We start from the raw sequence: 22,009 nt of genomic DNA, 5'->3' as shown, positions 1-22,009 counted from the left end.
GGCACCGCAGCGTTCCCAGAGGCAGCACCTCCCCCAGGGATGGACTGCAGGAAGGATCACTCCCCCTTTCTCCTCGGCCATTCAGGATCGAGGTATCGGGTCAGCCCCCTCAGAGTCTACCAATAGTACGAGAGAGGCGGGACCAATCACTCCTGCCCCTCTGCCAATCGAGGGCGAGGGGCGGGTCTGGGACGGCCGCCGGAAGCAGGGCCCTGGAGCGAGGAGGAGGGGCCCGCCTCTACGCTTCGGCCAATTGAAAGCAAAGGGTGGGTCCCAGGGCGTGTCCCGGAAGGAGGAGCGGGCGCAGGTGCGGAGGCTGGGCGGCCCGGCTGCGGCCTCCGGCGGCCGGCGTCATGGAGGACGTGAGTGCTCAGTGGCAGGTGGCGAGCGACCGGCCCGCATCCCCCTCCTCTGATGCTGGGCGCCCTGGGCAGAGATGGGGTTGGGAGCAGCCTTGGCGGAGGGGATCCTTCTGCGCGCGGCCACCGGGCTGCGGTGTGTGGGAGGAGGCACAGGGGCGCTGGCGGGGTCCGCGCCTTGCTGGCCGTGGGCTTATTTTCTCGGCACAGGAGGCAGGAGGGGCACCCGGCCCTTGCGTTCGCGTGTCGGGTCCCGGCACTGGGGAGGCCAGCGATGCGCGCATGGCCTCGGGAGCAGGAGCGAGTCCACCTCCTCTTGGCCTCCGGCCTTGGCTCTGAGGGCAGATCTGTCGCTGTCATCACCCGGAAACCCACATTGGAGACAAACAATGTGATGTTTTGAATGGAGGCCTGGTAGGAGTGAAGGGATTTTTAAATCTTACTCAAATGGATCCAAACCAGATTATTAAGCCACTGCACTAGTTTCAGTGTACAGAGTGCAGCCTAACTGTAAAAGTCTTTGCTTGAGTGTATTAAAACATTTTTAGGAAAATCATGTATTTGTGGCCAGAATTAACTAGATTACCCATTGACACAAAATTCTTGCTCTTGAGAAAAAGCAAAGTTGATGGTTATATTAAAACACTGATTTAAGTTAATAAATTAATAGGAATATTACTGTGATCCTGCCACTGAATGAGATGCATCACGCAAGACACTTGAAATACAATTCGAGCCCTACAATACCTTAGATTTTTGTTCAAATAGTGACCATAGTTCAATTATCTTGACTAAATAAAGACCAAACAGTTTCTAATGATAGGACTAAAAACCATGTTTTTTCCACTATGAAAAAGTGGAAAGCAAACTGTAACACCTGAAAGTAGATTTGAGATTCATATATTTAAAGAAAATGGATTGTTTTTGAATTTTTAAAGGGTGAGATTCATGAACTGAAAATATGTGGAGAAAATGAGTATCTAAATGGAAAATGAGACATAAAAATGTGTGCAGTAAATGCTTCTTACTTGGTGCTAAGCTGCCTCCGGGTTCTTGGGTCTGTAACTTTTAGCTTTAGGATTAGTACAATCCTAGAAATTTGTTTTACCAAACAATTGGAGAGTAATGTTTCACCAATAGCTACGTAGCTAGGTCACTTTAGGTATGAACAGTTGCCTACCTTTGGTATTTGTGGATATGATTTCTCCCACCCAAGAGAAAGCTAAAAACTATGTGCCATGTCCTAGGCCCAGACACCTAAATGAATTAAGAGGCAAAAACTTTTTAATTTGGGTTCTTTGTTTGCAAGGGCAAACCAATTTTGGCTACTTTAAGGAAGAAAGGGATTTATTTGAAAGGATATAGGGTAGATGATAAAAAGATAAAAGATCTTCCCTGTAGCTCGGGTGGTAAAGAATCTGCCTACAAAGCAGGACACCTTGGTTCGATCCCTGGGTCAGGAAGATCCTCTGGAGAAGGGAATGGCAATTCAATCCAGTATTTTTGCCTGGAAAATCCTATGGACAGAGGTGGGCTATAGTTCACGAGGTCACAAAGAGTTGGACACGACTGAGAGACTAACACTGCTACAGGGTAGATGAACACCTAATCCTCTGAAAGGATTCAAACAAGGGCTGCTTAAGGGATCCAGTGACAGATGTCCTTTCAGAATCTGTTCTGGAATGGATCTACCTCAACCATGGCCTTTTGTTTGCTTTGTTACTCTGAGAGTTAGATTGGCCTAACCCTCTTTGGTTTCATGACCATCCTTAGACCAGAGGAAGGTGAAGAGCACTGAAGGATGTTCCCCTTGAGATTGCAGAGGTAGACTTTGGGTCCCCAAAGGGGAAGTAGTAATTGTGACAAAAGAGGGAGGAGATGATGTCGACAAACAACAGGTATCTTTTCCAGGTAGCAGTGTGATTATTAATCATGGAGATTATTTGGATCAAGAGTCTTATTCCCTTCACCTTTCTCTTGCAGATGACAAGTTACAGAGAGAGACAGGATGCTGTTTGTATAGTTTTCATACATTTCTTATAGGATCCAAAGGACAGTGTATTTGATATAGTCACCAAACACATTGTATTTCATGAACATTGAATAAGTGACAGAAACCATATTATCCCCGACCCCTTCAGTGTAGTGAGGGAGAACAAAAGGCATACATGTAAATGAAACAATACAAGGCAGCGCACGAAATGTAATACCTTTTTTGGTTTTAAAGTAGAAAACACTTGGCAAGACAAGTTTATATATAGAGAATGCAAATTTTGTTGGACCTTGAAAAATGAATTGCATGCTGAAAAAGATATGAGAGGATATTTGTGGGCACTCCAAAAAGCTCATGCAGACCAGAGGAGAAAGTGCATGAAAGGGACCAAGAGAGAGATAAAGCAGACTGTTGTCTTACAGTCAGGGTTTCAGTGCTATCTTTTAAAAAATTCCTAGATCCCAACTGTTCAAGAAGTTGGGCCGTCTTTCATTCACTCTACGCACATACTGAGCACCTGCTGTGTATCAGGTACTATAGGTGCAAAGAACAAAGTATAATGTAGAGTCCTGCCCTGTGAAGCATACCTTATTCCAACCACTTTCATACCTTGTGCTTCTTTCTGCCTGGAAGAACAAAATATCTGTATATAATACATGAAAGGACATTGTTTTGAGATAATAGACATCAAGCAATGAAGTAGAGTGATCTCTGAGAGATAGGAAAACGAACTGTGTGATTGCCAGCTCACTGCTTTAAGAGAGTTTGTGGGCTATGGCAGAGGTTGGGGCACCAGGTGGGCTTCAGTAGACCCTGAGTTGAGTAGGTGGAGCTGAATCTGGGGATACTGAAGCAGCTTGGGTTCACCAGACAGAGAATCCAGAGAGCAGAGTGCTGTACAGAGGGAGAGCTCCAAAGAGTGCAGAGTCCCTATTCAGCTAAGTCCTGTTCTCTATGCCTCTGAGGTAATGCCCTGATGACCGAGGGGGAAAAAAAAAAAAAAAAAACAATGACCCAGAAGGACTAGAAGGAGCAGTACTCTCACACAGGGCCAGGATTAGTGCTTGTTCTTCCAGCTAGACTGGAAACCTCATAATCACAGGGTATTGAGCATTCAGAAAGGTCTTACTTCACTTGTAGGGAATATTTAGCACTAGACCAAACATGGTATGGTCCCACCTAAGAAGCACCTTAAAAGAGTAAAGAGATCAAATTGTTTCCAGTGACTTAACTGAATCCAGAAAAAAGCTCAAGAATATTTACAGGAATACAAAAGTATCCAGCATCCAAAGAGTTAAATTTTTTTGCAGTGTCTGGCATCCAATCCAAAATTACCAGGCATTGCTAATTATGTGATATAATGGAGATGTTAAGTAATGCTATCATGGTAATCATTTTGCAGTATATAAGTGTATCAAATCAACTCATGATACACAAATTTACACAATGTGACATGTTAATTATATCTTAATAAAGTGGAAAAAATGACCAAGCATGCAAAGAGGCAGGGAAATATAACATAATAAATCAATTAAAACTGATTAAAAAATGACATGAAATAGCAAACAAGGACATTTAAAAAAACTACTATAACTTTTCTATATGTTCCAAAGATTAAAAACACATGAGAGATATAAAATAGACCCACTCAAACTTGTAGAAATAAAAACTACCGTGTCAAAATGAAAAGGGCAGAGCGAACAGCATTGAGGCATCAGGGAAAGCAGCATGTTTGCAAGACAGCTGTTTGACAGGTGGGGAGGGATGAAGGGGCACAGAGATTCGAAAAATGGCTCCTGGAGATGTGCGTGGACATTAGCTAAGGGAATACCCAGGGAGGTGAGACAGCTGCTGAGAAAGCTAGAAGAATAGAAGTCATGAAGAAAACAGATATCATCAGAATTGCTCCTTGAGTTATGGCAAACTAATTAGGAAGCTGTCTAAGCATTGAGTTAAAAAAAAAAAAATTGTAGCAGTGTTGAATGCCTGCTAGTGGAAATTGAGAAGCCCATCCCAGATCTGGTTATGTCCCAGACTTCTGTGTTATCTTTATAATCTCGGTGCCCAGAGCCCACCCTTACACCATTTGTCCCCCTCTCTACCCCTTCCAAAGTAAATATATGTATATATATTATATAATATATAAAGTGTTATATATATTTAATATATATACTAAATATTAATATTAACTAACAACAGTCAATTATTAATAATAACTACAATTAAATTATATTAAATGTATAATATATGTATTTATATATTATATATATATTTACTTTGGAAGTAAATATATAAGTTAAGTCACTAAGCCATGTCTAGCTCTTCACAACCCATGGACTGTAGCCTGCCAGGCTCCTCTGTCCTTGGAATTTCCCAGGCAAGAATACTGGAATAGGTTGCCGTTTCCTTTACCAGGGGATCTTCCTGACCCAGGGATTGAACCTGCATCTCCTGCTTGGCAGGTGAATTCTTTACCACTGAGCCACCTGGGAAGCCTCACACACACACACACATGTATATATGTATATATGCACACGTGTGTGTGTGTGTGTGTGGTGCTGGTGCTAAGTCACTTCAGTTGTATTGGACTCTTGGAGACCCTATGGACTGCAGACCACCAGGCTCCTGGTGCATAGGATTCTCCAGGCAAGTGGATTGCCGTGCCCTCCTGCAGGGGGTCTTCCAGACCCAGGGATCCAACCCATGTCTCTTCTGTGTCCTGCATGGTAGGTAGTTTCTTTACCACTAGAACCACATGGGAAGCCCTATACATATATATATATATGTACATACGTATATATGTGAACAGCTGATGCTAACAGCCGATTCATTGGAAAAGTTCCTGATGCTGGGAAAGATTGAGAGGAGAAGAAGAAGAGGATGTCAGAGGATAAGATGGCTGGAAGGCATCACTGATTTAATGGATATGAACTTGGGCAAACTTTGGGAGATAGTGAGGGACAGAGAGGCCTGGCGCATTGCGATCCACAGGGTCGCCAAGAGTTGGACACGACTCGGTGACTGAACAACAACAACAGTGTGTGTGTGTGTGTGTGTGTGTGTGTGTATATGTATAATGTTAAATAAGGAGATCAAATCAAGGTGGTGGAGTAGAAGGACATGTGCTCATCTCCTCCTGTAAGAACACCAAGATCACAACTAGCTGTTGTACAGCCATTAACAGGAGAATGCTAGAACCCACCAAAAAAGATACCCCATGTTCAAAGACAAAGGAGAGGCTGCAGTGAGACAATAGAAGGGATACAATCATGATAAAATCAAATCCCATACCTTCTGGATGGGTGACCCACAAATTGGAGAAGAATAAAACCTAAGGAGTTCTCCCTCTGTTGTGAGGGTTCTGAGCTCTATGTCAGTCTTCCCAATATGGGAATCTGGGAAAGGGACTAGGAATCCACAGGGAATCTGACTTTGCAGGCCAGCAGGATTTGATTACAGGATTTCCACAGGACTGGAAGAAATAGATACTCCACTCTTGGAGGGCACAAGCAAACTCTTGCATGCACCAGGACTCAGGGGAATAGAGCAGTGACCCTATAGAAGACAGAACCAGACCTACCTGCTAGTGTTGGAGGGTCTCCTGTGGAAGTGTGGGTTGTCAGTGGCTCACTGTGGGGACAGGGTCACTGGCAGCAGCAGTCCTGGGAGGTGCTCCTTGGCAAGTGAGCCCTCTTGGAAGAGGCATTAGACCTACCATAGAGCCTGTAGACTCCAAGGCTGGGTTGCCTCAGGCCAAAATACTAGCCCCACCTGCCCCATCAGCTGATAATTAGATTAAAGTTTTACCCAGCCCACAAGAATAAGACCCAGTTTTCCCCACCACCAGTCCCTGGCATCAGCCTCATTCACCTGAGGGCAGAAGGAAGAAGCAGGAAGAACTACAATCCCGAAGCCTCCTGAATGAAAACCATAACCACAAAAGTTAACTGAAATGAAAAGGCAGAGAATTATCTCCCAGATGAAAGAACAAGATAAAGCCCCAGAAAAATAACTAAATAAAGTGGAGCTAGGTCCAGGAAAACAATTCAAAATAATGATAGTGTAGATGATTCAGAATCTTGGGAAAAAAATGAAGCAGATGTAAGAAAGTTTATGAAAGACCTAGTTGAACTAAACAAACAAAACAGAGATGAACAATACACTAGAAGGAATCAGTAGAAGAATAACTGAGGCAGAGGAACAGATAAGTGACCTGGAAGACATAATGTGGAGATCGCTGCTATAAAACAGAATATAGAAAAAAAAAAAAAAGAAAAAACTGAAGTCAGCCTAAGAGTCCTCTGGGACAACATTAAGTGCACCAACATTCACATTATAGGGGTCTCAGAAGGAGAAGAGAGAGAGAAAGGATCCAAGAAAATATTTGAAGAGATGGTTTTTGTTAAAAACTTACCTATATATGGGAAAAGAAATAGTCAACCAATCCAGGAAGTGCAGAGAGTCCCAGGCAGGATAAACCTGAGGAGGAATACACCAAGACGCAATGTAATCAAACTGACAGAAATTAAAAACAAAGATAAAATATTAAAAAGCAATGGGGAAAATGACAACATACAAGGGAATTCCCATAAGATTATTAGCTGATTTCTCAACAGAAACTCAACAGAAATTCCCTTCAACAGAAGAGAATAGCATGATATATTTAAAATGATGAAAGGGAAGAATCTACAACCAAGAAAACTCTACCCAGCAAGACTCTTGTTCAGATTTGATGGAGAAATCAAAAGCTTTCCAGACAAGTAAAAGTTAAGAGAATTCAGCATCATCAAACCAACTTTACAACACATTTTAAAGGAACTTCTCTTGGCAGGAAACACAAGAGAAGGAAAAGACCTACAAAGAATTAACCCAAAACAATGAAGAAAATGGTAATAGGATCACACATATTGATAATTACCTTAAATATAAATGGATTAAATGCACACCAGAAGACATTAACTGGCTGAGTAGATGAAAATATATGCATGTATGCACGTGCAGTTACCACGTCACTCTAGTTAACTCCTCAAATTGTATGCAGTTATTTTATACTGTTAGGTTAATCATGTTTCCATTATTACTTACAATTGTAAATATCTTTTTTTGTGTATGACTATTAAATGTGGAAACTGATAAGAATCTTTTACTATTGTGAAAAAAATTATCTACTCTCTTTGCAACACTCAAATATATATACATTACAGATAACTGTAGTCACTGGGCCAAAAATTATATTTCCCCAGGACTTATTTGCTGTCAGATTTTTACATTTTGACCACCTTCACTCATTTCTCCTACTCTCCCATCTCCTTCCTGTGGCTACCACCAATCTATTTTTTGTATCTATCTTCAGTTTTTATAGATTCCACGTAAAAGTGAGATCATACAGTAATTGTCTTTCTCTATTTGATTTATATTACTTGATATAATTCCTACAAGATCCATCCATGTTGTTGCAAATGACAGGACTTCATTCTTTTTTATGACTAAATAATAATTTGTTGTATAAAAATAGATTGTTTCCATGTCTTGGCTGTTATGAATAATGCTGTGATGAACATGGGAGTACAGATATTTCTTTAAGATAAGACTTTGTATCCTTTGGATATATACCCAGAAGTAGATTTGCTGGGCCATGTAATAGTTCTATTTTTGATTTTTTGAGGCCCCTCCATACTGTTTTCCACAGTGGCTATACCAATTTACATTCCCACCATCAATGCTCAAGGGTTTCTTTTTCTCCATATATTCTCTAGCACATATTATCTCATCTTTTTGATAAAAGCCATACTGACAAGTGTGAGTTAATAGCTTATCGCTGTTTTGATTTGCATCTCCCTGGTGATCAGGGATCTTAAGCATCTTTTTATGCATCTGTTGGCCATCTGTATTTCCTCTTTGAAAAAATGTCTATTTGGTTCCTTTGCCCATGTTTTAATTGAATTGTTTTTGGTTTTGCTTTTTTGCTATTGAGTTGTATGAGGCAGCATTGTTATTAATAGACATCAATTTATAATGGTCAAACAAAATGTGGTATATCCATATATGAAATACCATATTCATCAATAAAAATGAACTAATTACTGATACATGCCACAACACAGATGAACTCAAAAACATATTCAGTACTAAGAAGCAGGACTCAACACATTTTTTATGATTTCATTTACATGAAATGTCAAAAAAAAAAAAACAATCTATAAAGACAGATTAGCGGTTACTTAGGTCTAGGGACAGAAATGGGGAGTGATTATAAATGGTCATGATTAGCATGTTGCAAGTGTTCTAAAATTGTTGTAATAGTTGCCTAACTATAAATATACAGACATTTATTGAATTGTATACTTAAGCTAGTATATTTTACATTATATATATTATATGTCAATAAAGCTGTTGAATAAAGTATTTTAAAAATAAGTAAGTTTTCAGGGCTTGAAGAAAATTATTTGCTTTAATCCCATTATGTATTACCTTATTTGGAGATAAAGAATCAATATTTCCTTTACTTGTTTTAATAGTTGTTATTTTTACCAATTTATTTACAGTAGTTATTAAGAGGTTTATGGTATTTTTTCAAATTTGGCTTTAGGTAGGGAGTATGGTGTCTTGTCTGTAATTTTTGTAATGAATTTTAAAGCTTTATAGTTAGTAGTTTTTCTTGAAAACATAATCCAGAAAGTGGTGTTTATTGCTTGCTTCCATTTTCTGTACCCCAGGGTTCCTTGGATCTTATCCAGAGTATTGAAGATGACCCTCTTCTGGACACCCAGCATCTTCCACATCACTCTTTACATGCTCATTTTAGGCCCAGATTCCACCCTCTTCCTACAGTCATCATAGCAAATCTTCTCTTGCTGATACATGTAAGTTGGCTGGGGGAAAGTGATCCATTTGGAGGTGATGTTTTGCTAGTGGTGATGTTTCTAAAAAAAATTTATAACCTCTTCAGAGGGCAGAGGGCAGTTTGGCTGTATCTATCCGCATTTAAAGTATGCATACTTTTTTACTAATACTTCTACTTCAAAGTATTTATTGTAGACATATTTGCACACATGCAAGGGTATTGTTTATGATAGCAATGTTGTCTGCAATATGAAGGAACTGCAAACTACCACTGCCCAGAAGATGTTTTGTATGTCCTTTCCATATGAAGGAATGCTTATGTAATATTAAAAGAGAAACTTAGAAATCTGGGGTAGATGCGTGTGTATTTAAACTACTCTTCATGATTCATTGTTGAATGGAAAAAAATGAGGTTTACAATGGTGTGAACAGAATGTTCCTTTTGCATGTTTGCAAGGGAGTTGAGAGAGCTTTTGGGCATGTAGGTGATATTGTGACTTACAAGAAACATATTTGGTCATTCAGGTGATCAGAGTAGAGTTCTCAGGTGCACTGGGTCATCATCCATGGTTTCTGGCTCTCAGCTCCCCAAAACCCTGGGAATTTCCTGAGCAATAAGAGCAATGGGAGTATCTTTTGTTACAGTTTTTGGTCTTTTTGTCTTCAGTTCCTAAGATCACTTCAGTGTCATAAAGGTGAACTGGGTGTCTTGATATTCATAGCAAGCATCATTCCACCATTTCTGTTTATGTTGATGAGTTGACTTTGAAAAGCACCTAAAGGATGGGGGCAACAGCCAGGGAAACTAAGCAGGGACAGAGGGCTGGAACATACAGTCCCACCCTCTGACTTCTGGGGATGGGAGAGGGGCTGGAGGTTGAATCAGTCACTGATGGCCAGTGATTTAATCAACCAGGCCTATGTAGTGAAGCCTCTGTAAAAGCTCAAAAGGAAGGGGTTCAGACAGCTTCTAGGTTAGTGAGCCAGAACGCTTGTGATGTGCCATACTGCCAGGCCCCAAACTCCACCAGGACAGGAGCTCCTTTGGGACCTCACCCAGTGTGTCTCTTCAATGGGCTGTTGATGTGCATCCTTTAATATCCTTTGTAATAAATTGGTAATCTGGAGAGTAAATAGGTTTCTTGTGTTCTGTGAGCCCCTTTAGCAAACTAATTGAGCCCATGAGGGAGTTGGGAATCTTTGATTTGTAGCCAGTAGGTAAGAAACACTGGTTACAAGCTAGACTTGCAATTAGCATCTGAAGTGGGGGTAGTCTTGTGGGACTGAGCCTATAATCCGAGGGAATCTGATACCTTGGTGGATAGTGGAAGTGATTTTAGGTGGATAGTGGATATACAGGTGGATAGTATCAGAATTGAGCTGAACTGTAATGGCACCGCACTCCAGTACTTTTGCCTAGAGAATCTCATGGACGGAGGAGCCTGGTAGGCTGCAGTCCATGGTGTCGCTAAGAGTCGGACATGACTGAGCGACTTCACTTTCACTTTTCACTTTCATGCATTGGAGAAGGAAATGGCAACCCACTCCAGTGTTCTTGCCTGGAGAATCCCAGGGAGGGGAAGCCTGGTGGGCTGCCGTCTTTGGGGTCGCACAGAGTCGGACACGACTGAAGCAACTTAGCAGCAGCAGCAGCAGTACATGCAGCTGGTGTTAAAGCTGGTGTTAAAGGCTTGCTCGCCTCCTGCTCACCCACCCCCTTGGAATTAGTACTGGAAACATTTAACATTTATTCTGTATTCTGTAATAGAGTATTTCCAGAAGCAGACATGACCCTTTTAATACTAGTTGAACTGAGCACCTGAATGGAAGGGACACCTAATATGTTTTAATGTTTACCTTTTGTACTATTTGAAAATTTTTTTTTACCATATCATGTATTACTTTTTCAGTTATAAAAACAACAAAAAAAGATATAGATAAATCTATATGTTGACAGACATTTACCAATTTATTTACACCTAGGAAATAATGTTAAACAGAGAAATCAGTATAATGTTTTCCCATGTTTTATATGATAAAATTACAAATGTCTGGGGATTTTTTAAACATGTCAACTACGAGATAAATAAATCCTGGAGATCTAATGCATAGCATAGAGATTACAGTCAACACTATAATATTATAAATTTCAAAGTTGCTTGGAGACTAAATAATTGTTCTTACCACAAAAAAGAGATGGTAATTATATATGATATGATAGAGGTATTGGCTCGGAGAAGGCAATGGCACCCCACTCCAGTACTCTTGCCTAGAAAATCCCATGGGCGGAGGAGCCTGGTGGGCTGCAGTCCACGGGGTCATTAAGAGTCGGACACGACTGAGTGACTTCACTTTCACTCTTCACTTTCTTGCATTGGAGAAGGAAATGGCAACCCACTCCAGTGTTCTTGCCTGGAGAATCCCAGGGCCGGGGGAGCCTGGTGGGCTGCCGTCTATGGCGTCGCACAGAGGCGGACATGACTGAAGCGACTTAGCAGCAGCAGCAGCAGCAGCAGAGGTATTGGCTAAAGCTATGGTGGCCATCATTTTGCAACATATGAGTGTTTCAAATCAACACATTGCACACCTTAAACTTACACAATGTTATGTCAGTTATATTCCTCAATAAAAAGAAATAAGTAAAGTTCAACATCATAAAAACAAGACACATGTATGAATGGTCTTGGAGGCTCACTGGGGGCTCTGTTCTAAGTCTCTTCCTCATTTTGATGACTGCAGTCTCAAGCACTAGGGGCTGCAGTTGCTCTTTGCTGAAATGTGAAAAACCAAAAGAGGGCAAAATCTTGCCACTTCTTGGGTGTTCGTGAGGAGAGTGGATGTGGTTGAGGACTGGCCCAGCTGCTACTCCAGTGAGGTGCGTTTCGGGAGAACTGACTGCACTGAGGACAGAGGTACCCTGTGCTCCTCTATACATCTAGCAAGTGGCCTGGTTCTGCCATGGCTTCCTAATTTCCAGACAGCAACTGAAGCACTTCTTTCCTGGTGCCTTTTTGTGTAATTTGTATTACATACTTTTTATGTATGTGATACATACATACACACACATCACACAACACTTAAAAAAAATTGCCTGCCTTGCTATTATGGCACTGATTGCTCTAATTTTAGGACTAAGATAATCTTGTGTTAAAGAACAAGAAAAATTAATGCCTTTATATGCTACTGTGTATAAAATGGTTCAGTTAGGTTCAATGTACAGTACATTACAGTAGAGGGAGTATGTTGACTTTTCCACTTTTGCTTTATGAGGATGTGTATAATATAGCAAATATTACTGCTCTTGACAAATCACATATATTTTAAATAGATTTATTACATGATAAGATTTCCTGCTTGGTGATAGGTGCCTGCTTGGTGATGGATGCTAATGACAGCATTTAACATTTTCTTTAATTTGATTTTTTAAAATATTACAGAATAATACTTCCTTATTGTAACAAGTAAAACACAGTATACAAAGATATAATCTTCCTATTTCTCTGCTTCACCCTATCTCCCTGAGTTAGTAAATGTATCTCAGAGTTTGTTGTATTTCTTACGGTATCTTTTGTTAAGTTCCTACAAATAAATACAAAAAGATTACCACATTGTAAAAGGTCTCCCATTTCCAAGAAAAAAAAAAAGGGTACTACAGTATTTATTTCTAAACAACATTTCTCAAACTTGAACATACATCAGACCCCCTGACAGGCTTATTACACCACAGGCTGCTGGCTGCTCCCCAAGAGGTGTTGATTTGGGGCTTGAGAATTTGCATTTCTAACTGGTCTGGAGACCACACTTTCAACTACTACTTTATACCTTAGTGTTTTCAAATCTTAACATGTCATAGATATCCACCCAAACTAATAGATAGAACTTCAATTAATTCTTTTATAGCTGAATAACATTCTATTATGTGAGTGGGTATACCTTAATTTATTCAAATATTCTGCTATGGATACACACATATACTTGGACAGTTTACATTTTTTTCTTTTCAAATACAGAGAAAACTGCAGTAAAATATCTTTTACTTCTGCTTTTACTTCTGAGTGACTACCGGGTCCTTAAGATAGGATTTCTCAGTCAAGATATTTCCAAATTATTTTCAACAACACTTCCCAGACCAGTCAGCATTTTGTAAGACTGTCTGTTTGCCCATATTTTGATACCAGTCTTTAAAATTTTGTCAATCTAATTGGACAATTATTTTAGTTCTCTTAAAACTGAAATTAGAAATAAACTTTAATGCATGATGTTTATTAGTTACTTTTGAGGTGCTGAATTAATTGTTTTTACTCTTTTTAATAAAAGAAGTGGACAGGAAACTGCATTTAACATTGAAGTGCTCATCTCTAGCAGATGGGATTTAGGGTGGTTTTTATTTTCTTATTTGCGATTTTGTCTGTTCCCCAAATTTTCTGCAAAAATTTCTCCAGGTTATCTGTTTAAAAAGTTTATAAAAATAGCAAAAATGCATTTTTAAATTCATAAAATATAGGACAGTGAAAGTCATAGGTATAAGAGTATGTGCTGGGCATGGACATTATTGTTTCTTAAATCCAAATATTGAATGTTAATCCTACTGTTTTCTTTTCGACCAGCTTGTGTTTGTTATTTTAGCATTTTTAACAGGTGTGCTTTGTTCTTACCCCAATCCAATGGAGGACAAGTGCCCAGGAAACTATACCAACCCATTGAAAGTTCAGACAGTCATAATCCTTGGAAAAGTTATTTTGTGGATTCTGTATTTCCTTCTTGAACGATATATTCAGTATCACCATTGCAAAGTAAGAAACCGAGGCTATAACAAGATCTACCGGTCAACAAGACATCTGAAAAGACTTCCACTGATGATACACTCCACTGGTAAGTTCAGTTGTCTCATTCAGCTCTTTGGCAGCTTGCTTGAGTGGCATAAATGACAGCAGAATAAAGTGTTAAATTTGATTTTATAATCAAATATATGCTGTTATTTCTGTGAGAGTGATGTGGCCACTAAAATTCATATCACCTTAATGTCTTGAAATTTTTCTTGTATTTCCCTTTGAAATCTGTATTTGTTATATAGAGGAGGAAAAATATTTCCTCTCCCCTTATAGGTTTTTAGCTGAGATTCCACCAAAAAAAGACAGGTTAACAGGAGACAAAAAAAAACCAAACAAACAGAAGTTTAATAACATTATACCTCCTGTATACAAGGGAGATGCTTCCCTGGTGTCTCAGTGGTAAACAACTTGTTTACCAATGCAGGAGATGCAATCAATCTTTGGGTTGGGAAGATCCCCTGGAGAAGGAAACGGCAACCCATTCCAGTATGATTGCCTGGGTAATCCCATTTATAGAAGGGTCTGGTGGGCTATAGTCCATGGGATCACAAAAGAGTCAGACACAGTTAGCAACTAAACAACAATATACAAGAGAGAGACCCAAGAGAACTGAGTGACTCAAAAATGGCCTAAGCCACCCACTTTAATAACATCTACAGCTAAAGACCAAAGAAGATGGGAAAGATTGCAGGGGGCAGTATTCTGAGAGGTGACCAGGAAAAGCGCAATAAGCAATGGTAAGGTTGTTAGGCAGATTTCCATTGATTTCTTGCCTTCCCCATGATTAGAGTTTCTAGAGAGTTCGAGTCATTGTGGTATTTGTTATTGTTCAGTCCCTCAGTCGTGTCCAACTCTTTGCAACCCCATGGACTGCAGCACACTAGGCTTCCCTGTACTTCACTGTCTCCCAGAGCTTGCTCCAACTCATGTCCAATGAGTCAGTGATGCCATCCAACCATCTCGTCCTCTGTCCTCCCCTTCTCTGCCTACTTACTATCTTTTCTAGCATCAAGGTCTTTTCTGATGAGTCAGCTCTTCATATCAGGTGTCCAAAGTATTGGAGCTTCAGTTTGAGCATCAGTCCTTCCAATGAATATTCAAGGTTGATTTACTTTAGGATTTACTGGTTAGATCTCCTTGCTGTCCAAAGGACTCTCAAGAGTCTTCTCAAACACCACAGTTCATAAGCATCAATTCTTTAGTGCTCAGCATTCTTTATGTTCCAACTCCCACATCCATATGTCACTACCGGAAGAACCATAGCTTTGACTATACAGACATTTGTTGGCAAAGTGATGTCTCTGCTTTTTAATATACTATCTAGGTTTGTCATAGCTTTACTTCCAAGGACCAAGCATCTTTTAATTTTATGGCTGCAGTCACCGTCTGTGGTGATTTTGGAGCCCAAGAAAATAAAGTCTCTCACTGTTTCCATTTTTTTCCCCATCTATTTGCCATGAAGTGATGGGACCAGACACCATGATCTTAGTTTTTTAAATGTTGAGTTTTGAGCCAGCTTTTTTACTCTCCTCTTTCACTCTCATTGAGAGGCTCTTTAGTTCTTCTTTACTTTCTGCCATAAGAGTGGTATCATCTGCATATCTGAGGTTACTGATATTTCTCCCTGCAATCTTGATTCCAGCTTGTGCTTCATCCAGCCAGGCATTTCATATGATGTACTCTGCATAAAAGTTAAATAAGCAGGGTGACAATATACAGCCTTGTATACTCCTTTCCCAATTTGGAACCGATCTGTTGTTCCATGTGCGGTTCAACTGTTGCTTCTTGACCTGCATACAGGTTCCTCAGGAGGCAGGTAATGTGGTCTGGTATCCTCATCTCTTTCAGAATTTTCCTCAGTTTGTTGTGATCCACACAGTCAAAGGCTTTAGAGTACAAAATGAAGCAGAAGTAGATGTTTTTCTGGAATTCTCTTGCTTTTCCTATGATCCAGCAGATGTTGTCAATTTGATCTCTGGTTCCACTGCCTTTTCTAAATCCAGCTTGTACATCTGGAAGTTTTGGTTCACATACTGTTGAAGCCTAGCTTGGAGAATTTTGAACATGACCTTGCTAGCATGTGAAATGAATGCAATTATGCAGTAGTTTGAGCATTCTTTGGCATTGCCCTTCTTCGGGATTAGAATGAAAACTGACTTTTTCAGTCCTGTGGCCACCGCTGAGTTTTCCAAAATTTGCTGGCATATTGAGTGCAGCACTTTAACAGCATCATCTTTTAGGATTTGAAATAGCTCAGCTGGAATTCCATCACCTTCAGTAGCTTTGTTTGTAGTGATGTTTTCTAAGCCCCACTTTACTTCACACTCCAGGATGTTTGTTTCCTGATGAGTGATCACACCAGCATGGTTGTCTGGGTTATTAAGATCTTTTTTGTTTAGTTCTTTTGTGTATTCTTCCCACCTCTTCTTAATATCTTCTGCTTCCTTTAGGTCCATACTGTTTCTGTCCTTTATTGTACCCATCTTTGCATGAAATGTTCCCTTGATATTTCTAATTTTCTTTAAGAGATCTCTAGTCTTTCCCATTCTATTATTTTCCTCTATTTCTTTCCTTTGTTCACTTAGGAAGGCTCTCGAATCTCATCCTGGTATAGAGAGGGATATAACCTTATAAATGGAGATTTCCCTTATAAATGTAAATATCTCTCGTAAAAGGTAACTCCTAGTTGGTTTTCAGAACTTCATCTTTGTCTACCATTTCTTAAAACTAATCAGCTTAAAACAACCTTTATGACAAAAAGGCATATTTTACTGTGGCACTGTCTGTCCACTTCATTGTGAGCAAGGTATGCCTGGGTGAAATGTGACTCCCCTCATTCCTCTTGCTACTAGCAGGCTTATTTATCTCAAGGAGATATAAAGCTGATGCTAGTTTATACTTGTAGGATAAGAGAGAGTTGTTTTATTTTACATGAAGCTTCTTCGTGCTTTTCTTACCCACTGCAGTATCCTTTCCTGGGAAAGCCCATGGACAGAGGCTCCATAGCATCACAAAGAGTCAGACATGACTTCATGACTAAACAACAGCATAGTGCTTTTCTTGCAGTAAGAGAGAGACTGTTTTATAATAAGATGTATTATTTAAAACAGAAATGTGGGAAACAGTTTATGAATGCAAGATCAGAAAGTCCATCGAGGACTTTGAACATATGCCTACCTGCTTTTCTTTATTGCTGCAGACATTTTAAAAGCTTAATGGAATTAATTTGAACTCTCATGTATTTTTGCCTAATTGTCAAGGTTTCTACCTTTTTTTAAAAAAAGCCCTCTGTTTCAGTTTGAGTCCAGAATAAATGTTTAAACATTTTGAAGCCAAATTAGAAATTAATCTTTTCACAGAAAAACAGCTCTATAGAATTTAATGTTTTGTTTTTTTTTTTTCTTATTCTGTAGTGCCTTTTCTTGAAAGTCAGACTGCGAGTTCATCTGCTCAGTAAGGGTCTCAGTAGGGGTGGAGGGTCCAGGGATTGCAGAGAAAGAAACATTGTAGTGGGATAACTAGTTCTGACACATCTCCAAGGGGGTGGCCTTTACTGCCCCCAGAGGAAGAGCTGTTTCTGCCTTCTACTGCTAATGTGTGGGCTTCCCTGATAGCTCAGTTGGTAGAGAATCCACCTGCAATGCAGGATACCCTGGTTCAATTCCTGGGTTGGGAAGATCCCCTGGAGAAGAGATAGCCTACCCATTCTAGTATTCTTTGGCTTCCCTTGTGGCTCAGCTGGTAAAGATTCTGCCTGCAATGCAGGAGACCTGGGTTCGATCCCTGGGGGAGAAGGTCCCCTTGAGAAGGGAAAGGCTACCCACTCCAGTATTCTGCCCTGGAAATTCCATGGACTGTATAGTCTCTGGGGTCGCAAATAATTGGACAGGGACAGGGCTGAGTGACCTTCATTTTCACTTCATGGCTAATGTGCAGTGCTTGTTTTTGGCTAGAAGATGTCACTTATACTCTGCGTCTCTGACAAAGCAAAAGTGGAATCCTGTCTGTATACTGACCTGTATACTGACTGTATGTTCAGTTTCTCCAAGTGCTGGTCTGGAAATAGTATTGAAATCACCAAGAGATTGTCTAATCTTTTTTTTTTTTTAATTTATTTATTTATTTTAATTGGAGGCTAATTACTTTATAATATTGTGGTGGTTTTGGCCATACATTGACATGAATCAGCCATGGGTGCACATATGTCCCCCATCGTGAACCCCCCTGCCTCCTCCCTCCCCATCCCATCTCTCTTGGTCATCCCAGTGCATCAGCCCTGAGCAGCTGTCTCATGCATTAAACTTGGACTGGTGATTTATTTCATATATGATAATATTCATGTTTCGATACTATTTTCTCAAATCATCTCACCCTCGCCTTCTCCCACAGAGTCCAAAAGTCTGTTCTTTACATCTGTGTCTCTTTTGCTGTCTCACATATTGGGTCATCGTTACCATCTTTCTAAATTCAATATATATGCATTAATATACTGTATTGGCATTTTTCTTTCTGACTTACTTCACTCTGTATAATAGGCTCCAGTTTCATCCACCTCATTAGAACTGATTGAAATGCCTTCTTTTTAAAAGCTGAGTAATATTCCATTGTGTATATGTACCACAACTTTCTTATCCATTCATCTGCCGATGGACATCTAGGTTGCTTCCATGTTCTAGTTATCTTTTGCCTTTCTTCTGACTTTGAAATTATTGCTACATGTGTGACCCTTAATCACAACCTATTTCTAAACAATCACAGAAGGCTTCACTTTTAAGTTGCTTATATAAGGACCCAGAAAATCTGAGAGATTGGGGTAGATGTTTACTTTGTTTCTATTTTCTTTAAATATATATATTTTTCTAATTTGAATAAAAAGAACATAAATCTATGAGGATATAGAACTTCCAGTTAATATGAAGGGTGTAACCATTCTTTTTTTTTGCCTATGATAGTATTTCTGGGTATTGTTTAGCTTCATCTTGACACTTGTTTTTCTCTGCAGAGAGAAAAATAAATTGATTTTACTTTATTTTGTGGAGATGGGAGAAAGGGCTTTGGTTTCCTTCCAGTAAGCTGAAAGTATTTATCTGATTTATCTCTTCTCCTTCCTTAATCTTGAACTCTTTCAAATATTACTAGCTACATAGCAAGTTGCACATTTAGTTGTTTTTTTCATTGATTTGAAAACTTAACCCTTCACTGAAACATGGGTTTGGTGCTCTTGTGTCTACAGTGTTTGTTATCAGGAGAATGTCTTACTTCAGCAGTCTCTGCTGCTGCCTGCAAGTTCACCCCATGTCCTGCCACCTTGCTGACACAGGCCTTCTCAGGATATCAAAAATCCTTTGGAAACTGTGTTCACTTTCCCTGCAAAGGTTTTCCCCTAGTTTTTTCCTCTTCCTAAAGCTGTAAAGTTAAATTTTCCTTGTATATAAAGCTAATTTATAAATTGAGCTCTTGGTCAACACGCTAGGACACTGACATTTGTGAGTGTAAGGAAAGACCTTAGGGATTTGTGCTAGACTGTTGCTTTGTGTAGAGGGACTTCTGATAGGTTATTTAAAATCATGGCTCAAAATCATCCCATTGTACCAAGAAATAGAAGGTAGGTCAAATAAGCATCTCCCCAGCCATGATCAGATTTAGATAAGTGTGTTAGTTTTAGGAAATTCTAAGATAAAACACTAGGAATGATTTCTGCCCCTAAACTTTTATTTGATGCATGTGCATGCTCAGTCACATCCAACTCTTTGTGACCCCATGGACTGAAGCCTTCCAGGCTCCTCTGTCCACAGAATCCTCCAGACAAGAATACTGGAGTGGGTTGCCAGTTCCTTTACCAGGGGATCTTCCCAACTTGAAGATCAAACCTACAACTCCTCCAGCTCCTGAATTGGCAGGCAGATTCTTTACCACTGAGCCACCTGGGAAGCCCAAACTTTTCTTTGACAGTCTTCAAAATAAAAGTATAGGATGAAGTTAAAATGATCTTCAAAAATAATTAATGGATATCTGAGCAGGGGGAAACAGCTCATATTTATTGAATACTTACAGGCTAGGCATCATTCTAAGTGTTTTTCACACACAAACTCATTTACTCCTCACAGCAGCTCTGTGAGGAAGGTACCGTCATCCCATATGTCACAGTAAGTAGAGGTGGTGGATCATCTGTCCAAGGTCAGCAGCGTGTCCTGGGTTTTTCTGGACCCTCGCCCTGCCCTTGACTGTGGTGCATGACCAGAACAGGCCACTGGGTCTTTGTAGAAACTTACTCCTTGAGTTTTAAGAAAGTCCAGATTCTTCTCTATTTGTGTTATGGGCATCATTTACTTTTGGCAGTGTTGTTATTTGTGTTTGATTTCCATCCTCTAACTTCCTTCTTGCTGAATAACTGGGGTTGCATGCCCTTGTGGTGCCCCTGCTGTGGTGGTGGCCGGGGCGCTTGGACCCCGGCTGTGCCCCGACCTGTGCACATCTCCCCACAGGCAGCACGGCACTCCTCCTCCTGCTCTGCCTGCAGCACTCCTTCCCTGAGCCCAGCACGTGGTACCTGGACCTCATTTTGGCCACCCTGGCCCTGGAGCTGATCTGTTCCCTGACATGCCTGCTTGTGTACACAGGTGAGCATGACAAGGAGCCTGTTAATACTGAGAAAGGTCTTTAACTGCAGGTCGCATCCCCACCTGAAGCTCAGCCCGTTTACCTTTCTGGCAGGAAAGCTTTTCTACGTGGCTGAGACCCTATTGAGTACCCATGTCTCTCATTGCTGACCACATCCAAACTCCTCTGATTTCAAACCACTAGGTACATACCAGTGAGTCATATTTCTAAATTTGTGTCATCAACAAATTCTTATTAAATAGAATGAAGGCTTTTCATTAAAAAAAAAATGATAAAAAAAAAATCCATAAATTCTGCATCCTCAAAGGCAACTGAGGTGTAAGTCTGGCTTTAAATTAGAAAATAACAAAATGTAGGACTTGTCTGGTGGTCATGTTGGTCAAGACTCTGTAACTCCCACTGCAGAGGCATGGGTTCTATCCCTCATCCAGAAATTAAGATCCCACGTGCTGGTGGGGTGAAAATCGTAATAAAAAATGAAAGTAAATAAGTTAGTACATGAAAACTGCATTTAAACCAAACTTGTTTTTGATAAACCATTTAAAAACCTACTTCTTTCTAAATTTAGAATTGTCTGAGGATTGCTCTGTATAGCTGTCTCTCAAAAGTCTGAGTGGTAAAATTAAATAAGCTTCAAGTATGTTAACATGGAAAATAGGTGGAAGGATTCTTGAAGAGAAAAAAAATCCAAAGCTGGAAGAAATCAAGATTTCATGCCTGTTGCAATATTGACATGCACCAAAATCTGTAATACAGCTAATTTGGTAGTGTTGATCAACAGTTGTTTTGTGACAATAAAATACCCCTATCTGTCCCATTTGAAAGAGATAATTTCTTCAGTTATGAAGGAAAAGTCACATCGACCAAAACTTGTGTTCCATTTTACTATTTTGTGCCTCTGATTGAGACTTCTAGGGCAAATATTGCTTTTGTTATGATACATTGAAGTGTATCACAAAATATTTAAGGTTAATCTCCTAATACATGCATTTTTCCTCCCTATATTAAAAAGATTTAAAAGATACCTAGTTTTGGTAATGTGGGTAGTAACTCTTAATGACGTGATTCTTTGATACACTAATTCTAACCTAAAGTGGACTGACTTGTCTGTAGTAAAGTAGTTAATCTCTAGAAATACAGATGGACTTTTTCATTGAGCACTGGACTGCCTCTGTAGAAAAAAATTAGGAACGTGAAACTTACAAGCTTTGTGATTTGATTAGCTCACCATTTGTTTAAAAACAATCCAAGCTTCAAAAAATGCTACTCCGTTACCAGTCTTCTAGCAGCCCTGATGTTCTGGCTTCAGCTCAGGAGGAAAGGAGTATAAGGGCAGCAGGCCCATGTCCCATGTCCTGCAG

At 39.9% G+C, this 22,009-nt stretch overlaps 1 protein-coding gene across 2 annotated transcripts in view; it reads left to right on the top strand.

The window, feature by feature from the left end:
- Positions 1–287: 287 nt before the first annotated feature.
- Positions 288–22,009, top strand: part of TMEM192 (transmembrane protein 192) — a 29,929-nt gene continuing 8,207 nt past the window's right edge. The window contains exons 1-4 of one of the 2 annotated variants that reach the window (XM_005217428.5): positions 288–362; positions 9,069–9,215; positions 13,803–14,067; positions 20,513–20,647. In XM_005217428.5, the coding sequence (XP_005217485.1) occupies positions 354–362; positions 9,069–9,215; positions 13,803–14,067; positions 20,513–20,647 (556 nt within the window). In that variant the 5' untranslated portion in view covers positions 288–353. The remainder of the gene's footprint in view (positions 363–9,068; positions 9,216–13,802; positions 14,068–20,512; positions 20,648–22,009) is intronic. The other variant, XM_005217429.5, reaches the window with a different exon arrangement.

Source organism: Bos taurus, chromosome 17 (assembly GCF_002263795.3).
Source record: "Bos taurus isolate L1 Dominette 01449 registration number 42190680 breed Hereford chromosome 17, ARS-UCD2.0, whole genome shotgun sequence".
Taxonomy (NCBI): domain Eukaryota; kingdom Metazoa; phylum Chordata; class Mammalia; order Artiodactyla; family Bovidae; genus Bos; species Bos taurus.
Note: the sequence above shows the minus strand (reverse complement) of the source record. Positions and strands in the feature narration are given on the sequence as shown.